Source organism: Entelurus aequoreus, linkage group LG05, assembly GCF_033978785.1.
Source record: "Entelurus aequoreus isolate RoL-2023_Sb linkage group LG05, RoL_Eaeq_v1.1, whole genome shotgun sequence".
Taxonomy (NCBI): domain Eukaryota; kingdom Metazoa; phylum Chordata; class Actinopteri; order Syngnathiformes; family Syngnathidae; genus Entelurus; species Entelurus aequoreus.
Genome location: NC_084735.1, coordinates 14744587 through 14760442, shown reverse-complemented (window position 1 = coordinate 14760442; position 15856 = coordinate 14744587). Strand labels below are relative to the sequence as shown.

Sequence of the window (15856 nt, the reverse complement as noted above, 5' to 3'; positions counted from 1 at the left end):
TATTAATATTTTTACACGTACATGCCAGTTTGAAAAAAATAAAAAATAAAATATGTTAATTAAAATAGTTTTCTATTTTTATTTTAAAATCTACACTTATATGTATGTTTAAATATTTCTTAATGTTTTTTTTACACTTACATGCCAGTTTGAAATTTGTTTTCTTCTGGTTTGATTACTTTTTTTTTTTTTTTACAATGATATATCTGTTACATAATTTTTTATCTTTGTTGTTACTTTTTTACAATGATATATCTGTTACATAATTTTTTATCTTTGTTGTTACTTTTTTACACTTTTATTTCAGTCACAATATTTACTTCAGTTTTTATAAAAAAAATATATTGTGTCAGTAAAAACAATTTACCTGGTTTATGAAGTTTTTTACATTTGCATGTCCGTTTAAATATGGTTTTAATGGTTTATTAATATTTTTACACTTACATGCCAGTTTGAAAAAAATAAATATATATATATATATATATGTATAAATATATATCTATATGTATATCTATATATATATATATATATATATATATATATATATATATATCTATATATATATATATATATATATATATATATATATATATATATATATATATATATATATATATATAGATATATATATATATATATATATATATATATATATATATATATATGTTAATTAAAATAGTTTTCTTTTTTCTTCTTCTTTTCTTTTCACTTATATGTCTGTTTTTTTACATTCATATGTCAGTTAAAAGGTTTTTAATTAGGGATGTCCGATAATGGCTTTTTGCCGATATCCGATATTCCGATATTGTCCAAATCTTAATTACCGATACCGATATCAACCGATATCGATATATACAGTCGTGGAATTAACACATTATTATGCCTAATTTGGACAACCAGGTATGGTGAAGATAAGGTCATTTTTTAAAAAAATTAATAAAATACAATAAGATAAATAAATTAAGAACATTTTCTTGAATAAAAAAGAAAGTAAAACAATATAAAAACAGTTACATAGAAACTAGTAATTAATGAAAATTAATAGAGATGTCGGTATCGTTTTTTTAATTATCCGTATCAGTTTAAAAACAATTTTTTATTTTATTTTATTTTTTTAAATCAACATAAAAAACACAAGATACACTTACAATTAGTGCACCAACCCAACAAACCTCCCTCCCCCATTCACACTCATTCACACAAAAGGGTTGTTTCTTTCTGTTATCAATATTCTGCTTCCTACATTATATATCAATATATATCAATACAGTCTGCAAGGGATACAGTCCGTAAGCACACATGATTGTGCGTGCTGCTGCTCCACTAATAGTACTAACCTTTAACACTTCATTTTACTCATTTTCATTCATTACTAGTTTCTATGTAACTGTTTTTATATTGTATTACTTTCTTTTTTATTCAAGAAAATGTTTTTAGTTTATTTATCTTATTTTATAAATTAAAAAAAGAAGGACCTTATCTTCACCATACCTGGTTGTCCAAATTAGGCATAATAATGTGTTAATTCCATGACTGTATATATCGGTATCGGTTGATGTCGGTATCGGTAATTAAAGAGTTGGACAATATCGGAATATTGGATATTGGCAAAAAGCCATTATCGGACATTCCTAAAAAAAGAGTAAAATGAAGTGTTAAAGGTTAGTACTATTAGTGGAGCAGCAGCACGCACAATCATGTGTGCTTACGGACTGTATCCCTTGCAGACTGTATTGATATATATTGATATATAATGTAGGAAGCAGAATATTAATAACAGAAAGAAACAACCCTTTTGTGTGAATGAGTGTGGAGGAGGGAGGTTTTTTTGGGTTGGTGCACTAATTGTAAGTGTATCTTGTGTTTTTTATGTTGATTAAAAAACAAAAAACAAAAAAACAAAACAAAAAAACGATACAGATAATAAAAAAAAAACGATACCGATAATTTCCGATGTTACATTTTAAAGCATTTATCGGCTGATCGGACATCTAGTTTTTATTTTTTTACACTTGTATGTCCGTTTAAATATTTTTGTAAGAGTTTTATTAAAAAAAATTTACACTTACATGCCAGTTTGAAATATTTTTTTCTGGTTCAGTACTTTTATTTTCATGAACACTTTTATAAACCAATTTTACAGAGAGTCAATCACTTCACCATAAAAGTAGGTGACAGTGTCATCACCAGGAAATATGAGGTCACCTACCTAGGTTCCATTCTAGAGGCTAACCTTTCCTGTGATAAAATGGCAACCAAGGTAATCAAAAAGGTTAACCAACGAACGAGATTTCTCTACAGAATTTCCTCTCTGGTCAACAAAAGCACCTTGAGGATTCTGGCGGGAACTCTCGTTCAACCCTTTTTCGATTACGCATGCACCTCCTGGTACCCTAGCACCTCCAAAACCCTCAAATCTAAACTCCAAACATCTCAGAACAAGCTAGTCAGGTTACTTCTAGACCTCCACCCCAGATCCCACCTCACTCCTACCCACTTCTCTAAAGTGGGCTGGCTCAAGGTGGAGGACAGAGTTAAACAACTTGCACTAAGCCTAGTCTATAAAATCCGCTACACCTCCCTGATACCGAAGTACATGTCAAACTACTTCCTTAACGTAAATGACCGCCATAACCACAACACCAGGGGGTGCTCCACTAACCACGTTAAACCCAGATTCCGAACTAACAAAGGTCTTAACTCATTCTCTTTCTATGCCACATCAATGTGGAATGCGCTCCCAACAGGTATAAAAGAAAGGGCATCTCTATCCTCCTTCAAAACCGCAATAAAAGTTCACCTCCAGGCAGCTACAACCCTAAACTAACACCCTCCCCGGATTGCTAATAATCAAATGTAAACAATCAAATGCAGATACTTTTTCTTATGCCTTCTGATCTCTCTCTCTCTCTCTCTCTCTCTCTATGTCCACTACTTGATGTCCATATCCCACCCCCCCCCTCCACACCCCTGATTGTAAATAATGTAAATAATTCAATGTGATTATCTTGTGTGATGACTGTATTATGATGATAGTATATATGATAGTATATATCTGTATCATGAATCAATTTAAGTGGACCCCGACTTAAACAAGTTGAAAAACTTATTCGGGTGTTACCATTTAGTGGTCAATTGTACGGAATATGTACTTCACTGTGCAACCTACTAATACAAGTCTCAATCAATCAATCAATACAAACATTTATCTAGTTTTATTACTTTTTTTTTTTTTGGTACCCATATACCAGTTATCAAATTGTCATTAATGGGAGTAAAAAAAAAAACAATATGAAAAGAAAAAAAAAAAAAGTCGCTCACTTTTTTCGCCAGTTGCGACAAAAAAAAGTGGCCACGATCGTCACAACATCGTGGCGATGGTGCACCAACATGGCGCGCACTCGGCCGCGTGCATGCGCTTGCCCAGGGTGGTGCGTTGAGAGCCGACACACGCACGCGCACGCACACGCACACGCACACACTCTCAGTCTGTGCCTCGCCGAGCTCCAGTCAACTTCCACGCCGCTGCGTGGAGGAGGAAGAAGAAGAAGAAGAAGAAGAAGGACCAGTCGGTCGCCATCAAACCTCGGCGTGGATCACTAGCGGCTCCTCCCCGCCACCTTCCACCTTCCACCTTCCACCGCCAGCTCCGGGGTGGCGGCGGCGTCACGCGTGGACTGAGGCCGGGCCGGGAAGGCGCTGCTCGGCGGGCATGGCTTCACCTCCGTGCGGCCACGGCAACTTCGACTCCGGCCTGGAAATAAAAACCCGCTCTGTGGAGCAGACTCTGATCCCGCTGGTGTCTCAGGTGAGTCCACTTTCACTTCCTTCTTTCTTTCTTTCTTCTTCTTTTAAAGTTTTCTCCACTTTTGGAGTCACTTTCTTGCAAATGGCGCACTTTTGTCGCAACTTTGCCTGTTGTTGGGCAGAACCTGCAAGATGACGTAACACGGTGTGCGTTTATCAACAACATGGCCTGTTTATTTATTTTTATTTTTTTTTTACTTCTGCAAAAGTTGACTAAAGGTTAGCGCGCGCTCTTTAGCGGTTGTAAAAGTCCCAATGAATGGGTGAGCATGAATGGGTGAAGCTGTTGTGGTGAATGAATGCAATAGAGTTGTGTTGTCATTATTACAGTGAACAGGTTCACAGAACAACGACATTGGAGCAGATCTCCTAAGGTGCATACCGGTACACAATAATATAGTAATATGAATAGTAAAAAAGATACAAAAGAAGATATATATCTATTAGGGGTGTGGGAAAAAAATCGATTCTCACGTTGTGCGATTCTCATTTTTAAAAAATCGATTTGTTAATTTTTTAAATTATTTTTTAATTTTTTAAATTAATCAATCCAACAAAACAATACACAGCAATACCATAACAATGCAATCCAATTCCACCTTCTTTGTCAAATTGTTAAGAGTTTAGTCTTGTGTCATATAGACCAGACCTGGGCATTCTGCGGCCCGCGGGCCACATCCGGCCCTTTGTGCGTCCCTGTCCGGCCCGCGTGAGGCCAATCATAAATTACAAAATAAATTTTAAAAAGTATCTATGTGGAGTGTGCAATACAACGGTGCTGCTTTTGTTTTGAAAAGCGTTATTTGTATTACTTCCGTGTGGACGTACGTGCGTGCGTGATTGTGAGTGAATGTGAACAGCTGCAATCACAAATGACAAAATAAAGTTTAAAAAACATCTATGTCATGCACGCAATACCACCGTGCTGCTTTTATTTTGAAAAGTGTTATTTATGGGCGTATGTCCGGGTGTAACCTGCGAGTGAAGGTGCACAGCGACAAGTGATGCACGGTTTACACCCGAGACGCTAAAAAGAGAAAAGTTGACGACGAATGCCGTGTTTTCAACAAGACATGGACTGCCAAGCAACGTTCCCTCTAAGGTGCGCGCCTGCGCAATTGCGCACTGCTCAAACGTCCTCTGCGCACAGCAAATATATGCAGCGCACCAAATCAAATCCCATCTGAATTCTAAACAAAATAAACACATTTATTCTGTGTAATTTTGCAATGTAACTTTGAGTGACAGTGACAACAAGCGGCCCCAACGGTGTTCGTCAACACCGTTCAATTGAACACCGTTCAATTATTGTAACGTCTATCGAGATGCTTCGAGGCCAGGAATTATATCGATCACTTTATTGAACAAAACTGTTTATATTCGGCCATAACCACACCAAAAACATGAGTAAAACACTTCTATCTCGAAAAACTAGTCATTTTCTGCCGTACAAACCAGGCCAAAACCAACTTGTCATCTGTCACCAACACGCATACCACTAATCCACTGGTGCGTTTATGGCCACACAAAAAGTCGGACAACTCAAACACCACACAAAGTTACACTATGACTCCTCAGTCATACGTGTGCTTATTTTACTGTCATTTATTATTAATGTTAATTTATTTATATTAATCATGGAATGTTGTGACTAGAGAAAGTTACAGGAATGCACACTTCATCCTATGCTTACATTTCATTGTGCAACATGAGGATGTTTAAGGGGAACTAAATGTGATCTCTGAAAGGGGTACAAATGATTTCCAAAGCAGTGCTTTTGGTATAAAGTTAAGTTAGGTTAAATGAAAGTATTATTATTAATTATTATTATTATTATTATTTATCTTACGGTATATATAAAAAAAAATATTGAGCAAAATTTAATTGAAATATTGTCGATGTGGCCCTCCAGCAGTGCTCGGGTTGCTCATGCGGCCCCCGGTAAAAATTAATTACCCACCCCTGATATAGACTATTGTTCTACAGTCTGGGCGTCTGCTGCAAGTGGTGAGATCAGTAAGCTCCAGATTGTCCAGAATAGGTGAGGGCGGACCTACGTCACTTCCACCTACCAATCCCCTAGCAACCGGGAATTCGTTGAAAACAAACCAGCTCACAGCGAACACAGCATTGACAGAAAAAGCATTTAACGAGCGTTGTGGCTTGGAAGTCGGCGTTAAATCCTTCATTTACGCATTTTTACTTATTCGCATAGCGTGTGAAAAAACGAAAATGTATTATTTGCGTCAGACTCGTCTCAGTGAACTTTAAAGCTTCTCAGGCTTAGCTTAGCTTGCTAGTTAGCTTAGCCTGCGCGCTACTAAGAAAGAGACGCGGAAGTTATCAACAACAAGATCAAGTGTTAGTGTATAAAATATTGAGAGATTTGAGGGCTACATGTATTGTTTAAGTACAACAAAGGAGAGTTTAAACAGAGAAGGGGGAGGTGGCAAAATAACCTAATAAGGAAAGTAATACCAAGATTACGGGTAAATAATACTGGAATGTCCGGCAAAAAACCCCAAAAGAAAGCAGACTGACCCCTAGGAGCCTGGTCCTTGTAAGTTGTAGCCTTATGAAGGCGCAGTACAGCAGGCGAATAATGTACAAAATATATGTCTTTGTATTGAAAAGTCTTGCAGACAGCATTTTGCGACTGTCTTGAAAAGTTGATTAAACGGCAACATGAAAATTATAGGGTTTATTGGTTTTTAAAAACCCAACTGTTAAGTGCAAATTTAAACGAAACCGGTTTTCGAAAATAGCTAGCTAGGCTATAGACTATATAGTATATACCGCATGTTATTTTTGTACAACAACAACTTCAGCTGTCGAACATTATAAGGTACAAATTCAACAAGTACAACATTAGCACGGACGGTTTTGCCTAGTTGTGGTTAAGAAGGTGGATTTTTGTTCCTTATATTTACCAGAAACGAAGTGATCCGAACACACGACCCGGGACTTTGGGGGATTCCAGTGAGAACCGTCCTCGTTTTCCCGGTGTAAAGCTGCGAGCCATTTGTCTCGTCTCTGTGGGCTTTTATCACGCTTTGGCAGAACAAAATACAACCTTTGTTTTCCCTGTTTCCAGTTGTGGTTAGCACAACCAAAAACAACACAGTTTTTCGGCATTTTGGAGGCAGAATGACGGGTTTAACCAGCGTAGGTCGGCAGGTTAAAGAGTAATGGCAACGGTTTGTTTTCAACGCCAGTCTGGTTGCTATGGCTCGAAGAACCCGTATGTAGCTCAGTTGCCCGGATGTCGGCCCTCACCCATAGGGCAGCAAGGCTGGTTCTTGGTTGTTCACTAAGAACCAATGTGAACCAAATGCATGCTTCTCTTTCCTGGCTAACAGTGCAGAACAGGTTGTCGGCTAATACTCTTATATTGTTCAAATCAGTAACCGGTAGTAAAACTCCTGCTTTTCTCATGGCCCAAATAATTCACAGTAGCACTATACATAATCACAATACCAGGGCATCCAGTGAGGGGCATTTTGTACTCCCTCGTCCCAGGAAGAATGCTTTGCGGAAATCTTTTATTTATAGATCTTTATCGCTCTGGAATAACCTGCCTCGAATTCTCACCAGCATTGAAAGTAAACAGGTTTTTAAAAAGAGAGTAATATTTTATCTGAGTTTTTAAATTAGTTTGCTCGTTGATGATTTGTTTGGTTTTATATTGTGTAGTTATGTTTATATGGTAATTATTATTCTGTGACTGTAAATTGTTTGCTTGTTTTTTATTGATGCTTTTATTTTTTTCTGTATTGTGTAGTAAAAAGTGGTTGTCGCAATTGTTGGATAAGATTTTAAAGCATAACCAAGCATGCACCACTATAGCTCTTGTCTCAAAGTAGGTGTACTGTCACCACCTGTCACATCATTCCCTGACTTATTTGGACTTTTTTGCTGTTTTCCTGTGCATAGTGTTTTAGTTCTTGTCTTGCGCTCCTATTTTGGTGGCTTTTTCTCTTATTTTGGTATTTTCCTGTAGCAGTTTCATGTCTTCCTTTGGTCCTATAGATAAACATGTCCCGCATCTACTTTGTTTTAGCAATCAAGGAAATTTCATTTGTTTTTATCCTTCTTTGTGTGGACATTGTTGATTGTCATGTCATGTTGGGATGTACATTGTGGACGCCGTCTCTGCTCCACAGTAAGTCTTTGCTGTCGTCCAGCATTCTGTTTTTGTTGACTTTGTAGCCAGTTCAGTTTTAGTTTTGTTCTGCATAGCCTTCCCTAAGCTTCAATGCCTTTCCTTTGAGGCACTCACCTTTTGTTTATTTTTGGTTTGAGCATTAGACACCTTTTTACCTGCACACTGCCTCCCGCTGTTTCCGACATCTACAAAGCAATTAGCTACCGGCTGCCACCTACTGATATGGAAGAGTATTACACGGTTACTCTGCCGAGCTCTAGACAGCACAGACACTCAACAACAACACATCATTTGCAGACTAGAATTACTGGTTTGCAAAAAATATTTTTAACCCAAATAGGTGAAATTAGCTAATCTCCCACGGCACACCAGACTGTATCTCACGGCACCAGAGGTGTGGACTGGAGTCACATGACTTGGACTCGAGTCAGACTCGAGTCAAGAATTTGATGACTTTAGGCTGGACTTGACAAAATGTAAAGAGACTTGCAACTCGACTTAGACTTTAACATCAATGACTTGTGACTTCCCTTGGACTTGAGCCTTTTGACTTGACAAGACTTGCTACTTTCCCCAAAACCCAAAGATTAAAAAGTTATTCAGGAGCGCTCCGTATCTTTCATTGAGTATGTGTGTGTCTGTCAGCGTGTGTGCTGTCGGTACAACATCCAATCAAATTAGATTCTCGTTGTTATCATCCCACAGCATTCATCCAATCAAATTGCAGGACAACCAACGAAGAAGAGCTGTCAAACAACGCGCCAGTGAGGAAGAATTATACCAAAGATAGTTTCGTTTGGGTACAAAAACTACGTCTTGGTCCACAAAAAAGGAATTGCAGTATGCAAAACATGCGGTTCGAAGATTACAGACGGAGACGCAACAACTTCCAACTTCGTTCGACATTTGAAGTTGCACAAAGAAGGGTACGTTTTCAATGTAAGCTAACGTTTATTGGCTAAGTAACGTTACTTTTATTTGCCGTGTAGTTAAATCAGTGAGGCTGTAAACTCACTGCTAACGTTATAACGTTATTGCAAACACGGCAATCTGTTGCGTCCACTGCAGTTCGCTACCTTATTCATACTTTTTGTCAAGTGATTTTTTCTAAGCAGGGTTGCATGAGGTGCCTATACATAAGTAACGTTAGACGGCGGTCAGCAGCACCGCGTATTTTAGCCACCTACAAAAAGACAAACATAGTCAAATGGGGCGGCGTGGCGTAGTTAGGGATGATGTTTGATAAGGAATTATCGAGTTCGAGCCTATTATCGAATCCTCTTATCGAACCGATTCCTTATCGATTCTCTTATCGAGTCCAGATAGGTTGTTGTATATGGAAAAAAACACACAATATTTGGTTTAACAAAAGCTCACTTTTATTATATAATAAAAAAATAAAATCTAATAAATAAATAAATATTGACTGTTACCCACCTAAAAAAATAAAATAAAATAAATAAATATTGACTGTTGTTACCCAAAGTATATTAAGTGGGATTTATCAGAGAAACAAATATATACAGTAATACAAAAACAACCTGTCTCTGTGATCACTATAGGTGTATAAATAATAATATAGTGTTAAATAAAATCAGTCCTTTGGGAACAAAACTGAAAATAATACAGCTCTCCAAAAAGTGCACTTCTGCTGCTATTTGACATAACTGTTTGTTATGATGCTTTGACATTTTTGCACTTTATTTCTTTATTGAAAGAACATTCTATGAAGAGAAAAGTTGTTTGCAAATGTGGTTACAATGCTAAAAAATGAAAAGTTAAAGCTAAAAAAAGAAATACACTTAATTGAGTTAACATTATTTCTTTATAGGGGGAAAAATGTTATGAGCTAGAGAATATAACAACTACACTACCCAGCATGCAACGGGAGTTACGAGCATGCGCGGTAGCCCCGAAAAGTGTTGTTGCATGTTGCCACGCTGTGAAAGTAAACGTCAAGAACTCAGCCAACACGCCTCGTCTGCGTTATTTATAATTAGACAGACAACACATATACAGTGTGATTTTGTTTTGTTTACAAGGAAAGAAAAACAAAAGTTCAAAAAGGGAGATGTGTTATATATATATGTATGTGCTGCGGTTGCTTTAAGAACGTTGTGACAGCTGCCGTAAAGGAGGTGCGTTGCTAGCCTGGTTGCTATGTTTCCGGTTGGTCGTAAAAGTGTTCGTCATGTGTTTTACCCTGCTAAAATCTCTCAGTGAAGTTATTCGATGGATTATAGCTTTTGTTTTGAACTGTATTACACCTTGGAGCGCTTTTTCCCGTCCATTGTTTTCCTGCTTTCGCTATCTGCGCCTAATGACTGAGCTACGTGACGTCATTTATTGTGATGTCCCACGGAGCATTTCTGGTTGGGAAGGGATTCGAATAAAGAATCAACTCTTTTCCTTTACTATAGTGGTCTCGATAATGGGTACCGGTTCTCAAAAAGGGATTCGAGTCCGAGGACCCGGTTCTTTTCTTATCAAACAACCGGGAAAACCGGTTTCGAGTATCATCCCTAGGCGTAGTGGGTAGAGCAACTGTGCCAGAAACCTGAGGGTTGCAGGTTCGCTCCCCGCCTCTTACCATCTAAAAAATCGCTGCCATTGTGTCCTTGGGCAGGACACTTCACCCTTTGCCCCCGGTGCCGCTCACACCGGTGAAATGAATGATGAATGATAGGTTGCGGTCGGAGGGGCCGTAGGCGCAAATTGCAGCCACGCTTCCGTCAGTCTACACCAGGGCAGCTGTGGCTACGAAAGTAGCTTACCACCACCAGGTGTGAATGAATGATGGGTTCAGAAAAACATGTAAAGCGACTTTGGGTACTTAGAAAAGCGCTATATAAATCCCAGGTATTATTATTATTATTAAATAAAGGTCAGTTAAAATGTATACTATTGTGGAGAGGCGGGGCCGGCAGGCCGACAGCGAGGCAGGGCACACCGGAGGGAGAGAGGCGGAGACAGCGAGCGACGGTCACATTTGCAAATGTGACCGTCGCTCGCTGTCGTGCGGGTTCCAAGGACCACCAAGGAATGACATTGTTGACGAGCAGGTTTAGACTTCTTTATTTCAAAGAATGCGTCTCTTGCCGGGTCGCTTTTCAGCCTTTCCGTCTGCTGCTCGCTCCTCCGCTTCAGCTTTTCAGCTTCGGGCGTCGTCGTCTCCCTTGCGCTCTCAGTCTCTTTCGCTCTGTATCAGCTTCCTTCTGGCTCCTTCTCGTCTCTCCCTCGCGTCCACGGCTGCCGCCCTTTTATACAGTTCACGAGGATTATTTGATTGTGCCCAGCTGGGCGATCCACGCACCTGATACTGTTTGCGGCGTCGAACCCGGCGCGCCCCGCCTCGCTGCTCGCTCGCCGTCCACGCCTCCTCGCCGCCATCTTGGAGCGGGCTCCGGTGTGCCCTACCTCGCTGTCGGCCTGCCGGCCCCGCCTCTCCACAACTATATTAAGAATATGTGTACATATTGCATAGGGCCCTGACATCTAAAAAGTATAACTCTGTTCATTGTTATGTTCATGTATTTATTATGTTTTTCATGTGTAAGCACACATCAACACACACATACAGTATGAGATGAGATCAATGAGATAAGGTAAGAACAGGATAGAAACTAGTGTGGAACTAGTTACAATGCAATATGCCATGGAAATACAGTGTTAACACTTTTGTGCAAATAAGCACAGTTGCACTTGTTTTTTCAAATGTGTTTATTCTGTAAAGGAATGAGTTAAATGTTTAAAATGACTGGTTAATAGTGCTATTATGAAGTGCAATGTCAGCACTATTTTTTTCCCCTGCAATTTCAAATGCACTTGTTTTAATACATAAATACAGCGTTTTGAAAGCATACACAATATGTGTAAATATATTAGTCTGTGGTTAAAGGCCTACTGAAACCCACTACTACCGACCACGCAGTCTGTAATTAGTGTCATCTCTGATGATCGGGTGAAGCCCTTCGTCGCGGCGTCGATCGCTGGAACGCAGGTGAGCACGGGTGTTGATGAGCAGATGAGGGCTGGCTGGCGTAGGTGGATAGCTAATGTTTTTATCATAGCTCTGTGAGGTCCCGTTGCTAAGTTAGCTTCAATGGCGTCATTAGCAACAGCATTGTTAAGCTTTGTCAAGCTGGGAATTATTAACCGTGTAGTTACATGTCCATGGTTTAATAGTATTGTTGATATTCTGTCTATCCTTCCAGTCAGGGATTTATTTCTTTTGTTTCTATCTGCATTTGAGCCCGATGCTATCACGTTAGCTCAGTAGCTAAAGAGCTTCGCCGATGTATTGTCGTGGAGATAAAAGTCACTGTGAATGTCCATTTCGCGTTCTCGACTCTCATTTTCAAGAGGATATAGTATCCGAGGTGGTTTAAAATACAAATCCGTGATCCACAATAGAAAAAGGAGAAAGTGTGGAATCCAATGAGCCCTTGTACCTAAGTTACGGTCAGAGCGAAAAAAGATACGTCCTGCACTGCACTCTAATCCTTCACTCTCACGTTCCTCATCCACGAATCTTTCATCCTGGCTCAAATTAATGGGGTAATCGTCGCTTTCTCGGTCCGAATCTCTCTCGCTGCATTGTAAACAATGTGCAAATGTGAGGAGTCCTTCCTCTGGTGACGTCACGCTACTTCCGGTACAGGCAAGGCTTTTTTTTATCAGCGACCAAAAGTTGCGACCTTTATCGTCGTTGTTCTCTACTAAATCCTTTCAGCAAAAATATGGCAATATCGCGAAATGATCAAGTATGACACATAGAATGGATCTGCTATCCCCGTTTAAATAAAAAAAAATCATTTCAGTAGGCCTTTAAAATGACTTGAAATGACTCAAAGCTCAAAATGCAGGACTTGGGACTTGACTTGCCTACCTCTTTAGGACCACCCTTTCTAGATATATAAAGAAGTGTATTTACAACATTAATAATACACTACCGTTCAAAAGTTTGGGGTCAGATTGAAATGTCCTTATTTTTGAAGGAAAAGCACTGTACTTTTCAATGAAGATAACTTTAAACTAGTCTTAACTTTAAAGAAATACACTCTATACATTGCTATTGTGGTAAATGACTATTCTAGCCGCAAATGTCTGGTTTTTGGTGCAATATCTACATAGGTGTATGGAGGCCCATTTCCAGCAACTATCACTCCAGTGTTCTAATGGTACAATGTGTTTGCTCATTGGCTCAGAAGGCTAATTGATGATTAGAAAACCCTTGTGCAATCATGTTCACACATCTGAAAACAGTTTAGCTTGTTACAGAAGCTACAAAACTGACCTTCCTTTGAGCAGATTGAGTTTCTGGAGCATCACATGTGTGGGGTCAATTAAACGCTCAAAATGGCCAGAAAAAGAGAACTTTCATCTGAAACTCGACAGTCTATTCTTGTTCTTAGAAATGAAGGATATTCCACAAAATTGTTTGGGTGACCCCAAACTTTTGAACGGTAGTGTATATACATACTATGCAATTATAAAAAGTTGGAATTCCACAAGAAAAAGGTCACAATTTTACAAGAAAAACTTAGAATTTTGGCAGTATTATAATAAAGGTTGTAATTTTACTCAACGCGAGTCAAAATTTGACAAGAAAAACTGAACATTTGTGCAATATTATGATAAAAGTTGGAATTTTACTCAATGACAGTCGCAATTTTCCAGGAAAAGCTTAAAATGTTGGCAATTTTATGAAAAGAGTCGTAATTTTACTCGACAAAAGTCACAATTTTATAAAAAAAACTTTTGGCAATATTATAATAATCATAGGAATTTTACTTGGAAAAATGATGACAAAAGTCATCATGTTACTCACAAAATGTCACTATTTTACAAGAACAACAAAACAAATTGGCAATATTGTGATACAAGTAAGAGTTTTATATGACAAAGGCATACTTGCCAACCCTCCCGTTTTTAGCGGGAGAATCCCGATATTCAGCGCCTCTCCCGACAACCTCCCGGCAGAGATTTTCTCCCGACAAACTCCCGGTATTCAGCCGGAGCTGGAGGCCACGCCCCCTCCAGCTCAATGCGGACCTGAGACTGAGTGGGGACAGCCTGTTCTCACGTCCGCTTTCCCACGAAATAAACAGCTTGCCTGCCCAATGACGTCATAACATCTAGGGCTTTTATAGAGTGCACAACTGCGCACACAACAAGGAGACGAAGCAGAAGAACGAGGAAATTACAGACATGGCGGCCGAAATGATATACTCATCATGAACGGAGAAGTTAAACAGGACAATACTGCCATCTAATGGATAGCCTCTGGAACACTGAAATTCAAGTATTTTTTTTTTTTTTCTATGTAAATAAAAAAAAATAAAATATATATATATATATATATATATAGCTAGAATTCACTGAAAGTCAAGTATGTCATACATATATATATATATATATATATATATATATATATATATATATATATATATATATATATATATATATATATATATATATATATGTATGTATATATATATATATACACATATATATATATATATATATATATATATATATATATATATATGTATGAACTACTCGAGTTGGTGAATTCTAGCTGTAAATAACCACGCCCCCCGCCCCCAAACACCCACCCCCCAACCCCGACCAAGCCCCCCCCTCCCGATATTGGAGGTCTCAAGGTTGGCAAGTATGGACAAAGGTCACCATTTTGCATGTTTAGATTTTTTTTGTTTGTAATTGTTTTTTTTAATCTTCGGACTTGGGACTTGACTTGAGACTTTCCAGTCTTGACTTTGGACTTGACTCGAGACTTGCCTGTCTTGACTCGGGACTTGAGGGCAAAGACTCTAGACTTACTTATGACTTGCAAAACAATGACTTGGTCCCACATCTGCACGGAACACTAGCGGGGGGGGCCAAAGGGGACCGGCGTGAACGTTCCTCTCGGGCTGGGACAAAGAATGCATGGAAGGCTCCTCCCACTGACCCAGACCCCCCGTTGACACCAAGACCCTGCCGTCTCATCTTCCTCATTCCTGCACTTCCAACACAATCAAGTGCAAGCGAGGTGAGCGCTCACCTGCGACACAAACCACGTGAGAAGGTTTATTTATCAGAAGTGGTGCTGAGGCAGACGCTAAATCGGCTGTGATTTTAATCCTATTTACCCCGCAGTAAACTCTTTTTAGCGGCTGCCGAGCTGTAAAAGGAGCTGGCCTCTGTAAACTTTACTTAAAGACCCGTTATAGCCTCTCGCCTGCAGGGGGCCCCTCACTTGCTTTATCGCCCTCTCGGGCTCACTTTGGCCTTCAACAAAGTTCTGCTCTTGTGTTGAATTCAATGCAGCGTTGATGCACGGCGAGTTCAGAATCATTGATTTCATACACTGTTGAGAAGTAGGCATCAAGGACAGTCTTTTTTTCTTAACCCCCCCCCCCCCCTTCGGAGTGTTCCCATAGCAACAGAGCTCTGCCATAGTGGAAAGAAACAATGTTTCTCAAGGACGGTTTTGGTGCTGTGATGTCATCAAGGTGGAGAGAAGCACTTGTTGGCGGATTTAAGCTCCGCCTACCACGTGTTTGGCTCGCTCATGTGACAAATAAACAAATATCATTCTGGATTTGCATATACCATATTTTCCGGACTATAGAGCGCACCGGTATTAAGCCGCACCCACAAAATTTTAGGGGACAAAAAAATATTTTTTCCATATATTAGCCACACTGTTGTGAAATGAGATATTTACACAGAAATATTCTGTAAATGTTTTTTTTACATACCCTAATTGTTTCCAAATGGTGTCTGTAAAAAGGCAGTAAAACAGCTGATCAGACAAAACAGAAGTAAGAAGCAAGCTCGCTCTCCAATCAGCTGAACCGATTCAATAACTCCGTGGTG

General features: G+C 39.1%; 1 protein-coding gene across 3 annotated transcripts in view; it reads left to right on the top strand.

Annotated features, from left to right (window-relative positions):
- Positions 1-3381: 3381 nt before the first annotated feature.
- Positions 3382-15856, top strand: part of ctnnal1 (catenin (cadherin-associated protein), alpha-like 1) — a 133152-nt gene continuing 120677 nt past the window's right edge. Inside the window, exon 1 of one of the 3 annotated variants that reach the window (XM_062047182.1) lies at positions 3382-3808. In XM_062047182.1, coding sequence (XP_061903166.1) covers positions 3713-3808 — 96 coding nt within the window. In that variant the 5' untranslated portion in view covers positions 3382-3712. The remainder of the gene's footprint in view (positions 3809-15856) is intronic. The other 2 variants (XM_062047181.1, XM_062047180.1) reach the window with 2 other exon arrangements.